The 6,341-nt window shown below is 38.0% G+C and overlaps 1 protein-coding gene across 1 annotated transcript; it reads left to right on the top strand.

Annotated features, from left to right (window-relative positions):
* Window positions 1-4,646: 4,646 nt before the first annotated feature.
* LOC142635702 (uncharacterized) lies at window positions 4,647-5,845 on the top strand. Its single transcript, XM_075809824.1, has 3 exons — window positions 4,647-4,944; window positions 5,097-5,347; window positions 5,513-5,845. The coding sequence occupies exons 1-3, from the start codon at window positions 4,647-4,649 to the stop codon at window positions 5,843-5,845; spliced, it is 882 nt and encodes a 293-aa protein (XP_075665939.1).
* The last annotated feature ends 496 nt before the right edge of the window (window positions 5,846-6,341 follow it).

Raw genomic sequence — 6,341 nt, 5'->3', positions numbered from 1 at the left:
ATTCTGAACCATCTTAAGGTAGGTTTTGCGGGCTTTCCTAGACGAGCTAGATGTTGTGTTGCCCCTTACAATCATCCTTATGTCTCTTAGAGGTGGTCTGGGGCGCTCACCTTCCCTTCTACCAGCCTGTTCCTACGGTAGGTCCGTCCTTTCTTTGCTGACGAACCGTTATAGTTTTCCTTGTTTGATGAGGGCATCGATTTGTTACTTCAATTCATAGCATTTAGATGTGTTGTGATCGTGATTACGATGAAAACTACAATACTTGTCTCTGGACCTCTTGCTCAGATCTCCCTTTAACTTGCCCGGCCATGTCAAGGTTGTATCATCCTTGATCTGCATCAGGACTTAATCGATTGGGGCAGTCAGCAGGATGAAATTTGAAATTCTTCCAATGGGTGGCTTGGAGTGCCTATCCTCCCGTTAGTCTCCTATCCTAGAGGTTTTCAGTCCTCTCTCTTGTCGTGTATCTTCCGGTCTGTCCATCTTTTTGGGCTTTTCCTCTCGAGCTAGCAGTGCATCCTTCGCGTTCATGTACTTGGTAGCCCGGTAAAGCACGTCTAACATGGTCTTCAGGTCATTTTTGTATAAAGAGAACAAAAACTTCGTCTTCCACAAGCCATTGGTGAACGTATCAACCAGTATCTTGTCAACCACTTCATCTATTGAAAGGGCTTGTTTGTTGAACCGTGTTATGTATGATCTCAGTGTCTCATCCTCATACTGCTTGTTGCTCATTAAGCATGTAGTGGACCTTTTGCATTTGTGCCCCTTTATGAAGTGAGAAGCGAATTGTGCGCTTAATTCCTTGAAGGTGCTGATGGAGTTAGGCGTTAATTAGCTAAACCATACCCTTACAAGTCCTTTTAACGTAGTCGAGAATGCTCGACATATGATCTCGTCTAGGACCCCTTGCAAGTGCATGAGGGTCTTGAATGATTCCAAGTGATCCAAGGGATCCTTAGACCCGTCGTAGGGTTCTATCTGTGGCATCTGGAACTTTACGGGGAGGGGGAAGGAAGTGACAAGTGCTGTGAAGGGCGAATTTGTCCTGTGGACCAGTTCGTCAAGGTCATTCAATACCTGTCCCTTGAAGGCATTCATCATGAAGTCCATCCTCTCCTTCATCATCTGCATCTCCACGAACATATGTGGCGGTGCGGTATCTGTGACAAATGGTCTACTCAAGGCGTTGTTTCATTTTGGTCCCTCTTTATTCTGCCTACCATTGGTGTGCTGAAGATTGTCACCTTCCTACTCTTCTTCCTAATTTCAGGGCTCAACATCCCTCTAGCGCAACTGTTCTTCTAGATCGTGGTTCTGCTTAGTAAGGCGTTCCACAGCCGTGGCCAAAGCCTGCACATGTCTCTCGAGGACAGTAGCGCGCGGTTCATCCTTTTGATTGTTGGTTGTTGTTATTGAGCGTGTGAGTACCATACAACTCTTTGTCTAGGAAGTGGCAATATGGCTATCGTGTTCCCCATAGGCAGTGCCAACTGATGATGTTGAAAATCGTCAGTGAGCCGAATAGTCCTCACATGCCCTCGGTAACCTGCGCAACACAAATAAAAGGAAAAATTTGCAGAGAGTACCAGTGTAGTACCAGCCAAAGACCTCCCAAGGTTAAGTTAGAAAAGAGAATTTTGTATCACTCTAAAGTATCAGAGCTAGGGTATCATTATGCGTACCTTGGTTTGTGAGGGCTTTGGGGTTTTTATAGTAGTGTAGAGTTGATCTTAATTTCTTGGTGGAGAGGGTATTTCCTTATAGGAAAGATCCTTATTAATGCTCATATTTTGTGGGATCTTTTCCTTAGGGATTCCCCTAGTTATGGCTATGCGTAGAATGCAAGGAATTTCCATATTAGGATTCTTGGAGACCACTTAGTCCATGTAAGTGCTACGTGGCTTTGCCATCCGTCTCCGTCGAGTCTATCCACCTTAAAGAATTCGTCCTCTTGAAAGAGTCCATCCATTTCTCTAACTTCCGTTCAAGACATGACTTTGTCTACTGGTTCTTTGACTATCAGGCTATCCAGACCGTCTCTCTCGGTGTCACCGTCACTTACTATTAATTTTGCAAATTAGATCCGTCTGCTTTTGGAATTTTTCCCTGTCAGGCGACAACTATTAAGTGTCCAAAATGATGTAGTTTTGATTTTTTTTAAAAAAATTCTTACATTAAAAAAATCCATGAAATTAATAACAAAACAATTAGTTTTTGAAAAAAAGTTCTCTCTCTCTCTCTCAAACTTCATCCAGTGGCAGCGCCACGTTATGGTCAGGGTGTTCCCAGGAACACCCTGACTTGAAATTTATACATACAATTTTTTTTTTTTTACCCTTAAAATATAAAATAGGAACATCCTCAATTAAAATTAGGAACACCCTCACATTAAAAAAATAATATATAATTGTTCTACTTTCAGGCCAAAAAAAAAAAAGCCCCAAAAAAAATTTCAACTAAAATTTGAAAAAAAAAAAATTGTAACAGAGAAAAATAAAATTGTAAGAGCAAAACATCGGACGGGATCACAGCAAGCCCAACATCAAGCCCACTGCCCACGGCAAGCCCAACAGATGACAGAGGCAAACCCACGGTTTCTCAACCAAAAAAAAAAAAAAAAAAATACAGACCCATCAAAAACCTCAAATCAGTTATCAGAGTTCAGTACATCATCACTAAAACTTCTCAAAAAAATTTAAAAAATCAGTAAAGCTAAGCAAACCTAAAAAGGAAAAACAGAGCAACAACGCTCCCCTTTGAAGTTAGATCGATCCACGATTCCAGTCGCTCATCGGACATCGGAGATCGCCAGATCGGTCCAGCTCTAGTCGCTCATCGGAGATCGGACTCGTCGCCCTCGTCGCACTCACATCGGAGACGGAGATCGGTCCGCAACTCCGCATCATCCCAGTCGCAGCGCTCATCGTCGCCGTCGCCATCGCCGTCGCACATCGCCGTCGCACATCGCCATCACCGTCGCACATCGCCATCGCCATCGCCGTCACCCAGGTATTTCTCTCTCTTTTTCTCTCTGACTCTCTCTCGGTCTCTCACTCTCTCAAATTTGAAATGAACATAGGAATGAATGAAGATGAAATAATGAATATAACTGTGTCGTGTGTGCCTTTATTTATGACTCTCTCTCTCTTTAGTCATTATTAAATTTATGACTTTGTCTCATTGTTTGTCTCATTGTTGAACTGGTGATCCGTGATTGGCTGGTTGAAGCACTCATCTTTGTTTTTTTTGTTTTTTTGTTTTTTGTTTTTTTTTTAAAGAAACAAGCAGTGATCCGTGATTGGCTGGCTGAAGCACTCAGCTTTGTTTTTTTTTTTTTTTTTTAAAGAAACAAGCACTCAGTTTATCACTTTAACTTTCTTTTTTTTTTTTTTACTTTTTGAATTTGGCATTTTGCTTTTGGCTTTATCTTATGATTGAATCTTATCCGTTGGTTGGTGTGTAAATTGTAATGTGTTGGTGTTGGTGTTGCCGTGTTGGACTGTTGGTGTGTATTGGTATTGGACTCAACTCAAAGACATTAATTGTCTTTTAGCGTTATTGTGATTTGTAAAATTGTGATTGTAAAATTTTCTGATTAGTAGCTAGTTCTTGTGAAATTTTCTGATTTTCTTTCAGCATTAATAATTTAATTAATCAATACATTATAAAAGACAAAAAAAATTAAATTATGTTTGGCTAAACAACAATTAATAATCTTATAATTAATGAAACAATAATATAACAAATTATAATTTATAAAAGACAAACAAATTAATGAAACAACTAAACAATAATAATTAATAATTTATTGATATTTCAGATAAACTTATAATTTATTGTTTATTCTTTTGCTAGAATTATGGACAAATACTTGATAAAAAAAACCACGTACCCAAGATTCATCTCTTGTGCAAGATTCATCTCCTGTGCAAGATTCATCTCCATCTTCTAAGCGAAGTTGTGTTGACTTTAACTTAGAAAATCTTCCTTCAGATCCTGGGTTACGACAAAAGATATCATCTTATCATCCTAATAATCATGATGAAATAAGAAGACATTATTTAGGAAAAGGCCCTTGTCGACCTACTCATGATTACCTGGTATCATATTTTTCTGGAAAGCCCCGTCGATTTAAAGTCGAATGGTATGAAACTAGAAATTGGTTGGAATATAGTATAGCCAAAGATGCAGCATTTTGTTTTTATTGCTACCTATTTGGGAAAGATGTTGGTAAACAAGGAGGAGGTGACACTTTTGTAACGAAGGGATTCAGACTTTGGAATCAGCTTGGGAAGTTAGATTCCCATGTTGGAGGAGTTAATAGTGCTCATAACCAAGTTGTCAAGAAGAGTGAAGATTTACAGAAGGAAAAGCAACACATTCAAAGTGTCTTGGTTAAGCAATCAAATCAAGATAAAGCTGAATATCGGATTCAATTAAATGCAATAGTTGATTGCGTAAGATTCCTTTTATTTTGAGGATTAGCTTTTCGTGGTCACAATGAATCTCAAGATTCAAGTGATAAATGAAATTTCCTTGAGCTTCTACAATTTTTGGGGGGTCACAATGAATCTATCAATGAAGTGATGCAAAATACTTGGAAAAATTGCAAGCTTACCCATCTTGATATTCAAAAAGACATGGTGAATGCAATTGTACATGAAACATCCAAAGCCATCATCGAGGATCTTGGCAATGGGTTCTTTTCAATATTAGTTGATGAGTCATGTGATATCTCAGTGAAAGAACAAATGGCACTCGTTCTTCGTTATGTGAACAAACAAGGAATTATTATAGAGTGGTTCCTTGGTATTGTACATGTAGCAAGTATCGCCGCTTTGTCACTCAAATGTGCTATTGAAGGTTTACTTTGTAAACATAATTTGAGTTTATCAAGACTACGTGGGCAAGGTTATGACGGAGCTAGTAATATGCAAGGTGATATCAATGGTCTCAAAACTTTAATTTTGAAAGAGAATAAGTCAGCATTTTATGTCCATTGTTTTGCTCATCAACTTCAATTGACACTTGTTGCCGTTGCTAAAAATCACATTAACATTGCTGATTTTTTTATGTGGTTAGTAATTTAGTAACTGTTGTTGGAGGCTCTTGTAAGAGACGAGATGCTCTTCGAGATGCTCAATTTGCCAAAATTAAAGAAGATTTAGAGAATGGTGTACGAAGAAGTGGACAAGGTTTGAATCAAGAGACAAATCTTAAACGTCCTGGTGATACACGTTGGGGATCATATTATGGGACTATTCTCAACTTGATTTTGATGTTCTTTGCTGTTGCTGATGTACTTGAGATTATTGAAGAAGATGGGCTCTCCGACCAAAAAGTTGAAGCTCGATCTATTATGAGGTCAATTCTATCTTTTGAATTTGTTTTTGCTCTACACTTGATGAAAAACATTTTAGGGATCACAAATGAGTTGTCAATAGCATTGCAAAAAAAAAAAAATCAAGATATAGTAAATGCTATGGATCTTGTTAAAGTGTCTAAGCAACGATTGCAAGTGATGAGAGATGATGAATGGACATCTTTATTGATTGAAGTGTCTTCATTTTGTGCCACACATGAAATTCCTATCTTGAACATGGATGAAATATTTGTAGTTAGTGGGAGGCCGCGACGCAACACCCAACAAAATACAAATTTACATCATTATCGTGTTGAGCTATTCTACACAGTCATAGATATGCAACTTCAAGAGCTAAACAATCGTTTTTCAGAGGTGAATACTGATTTGCTAAGTTGTATGGCTTGCTTGAATCCAAGTAATTCATTTGTGGCTTTTGATAAGGAAAAGTTAATACATCTAGCAAAGTTCTATTAATATGATTTTCCTAGGACAGATATCTTGGCACTTGACTCTCAGCTTCAGAATTTCATTTTTGATATGCGCAACAATGACTTGTTTTTAGAGCTTCAAGGAGTTAGTGAACTTGCTAAAAAGTTAGAGAGCACGAGGAAGCATGAGACTTATCCATTAGTCTATTTGCTTGTGAAGTTAGCTTTGACCCTTCCTGTTGCTACTGCAACAGTAGAAAAAAGTTTTTCAGCAATGAAATATATAAAGAATGAACTGCGCAATCGAATGGGAGATCAGTGGATGAATGATTGCTTGGTTGTGTATATTGAAAAAGATATAGCTTGTAGCATTGATAATGAGACTATCATGCAACGATTTCAAAAAATGAAAAATCGTAGAAGGCAATTGTAAATTTTATGTATTTACATGTTTTTTGATTGTTGTTGTCAATATATAAAATTTTCTTTTTATTAGATCGTGTAATTTATACTTATTGAGGAACACCCTGGGAAAAATTCCT

Source organism: Castanea sativa, chromosome 1, assembly GCF_040712315.1.
Source record: "Castanea sativa cultivar Marrone di Chiusa Pesio chromosome 1, ASM4071231v1".
Taxonomy (NCBI): domain Eukaryota; kingdom Viridiplantae; phylum Streptophyta; class Magnoliopsida; order Fagales; family Fagaceae; genus Castanea; species Castanea sativa.
This window is presented reverse-complemented; position numbering and strand designations above follow the sequence as displayed.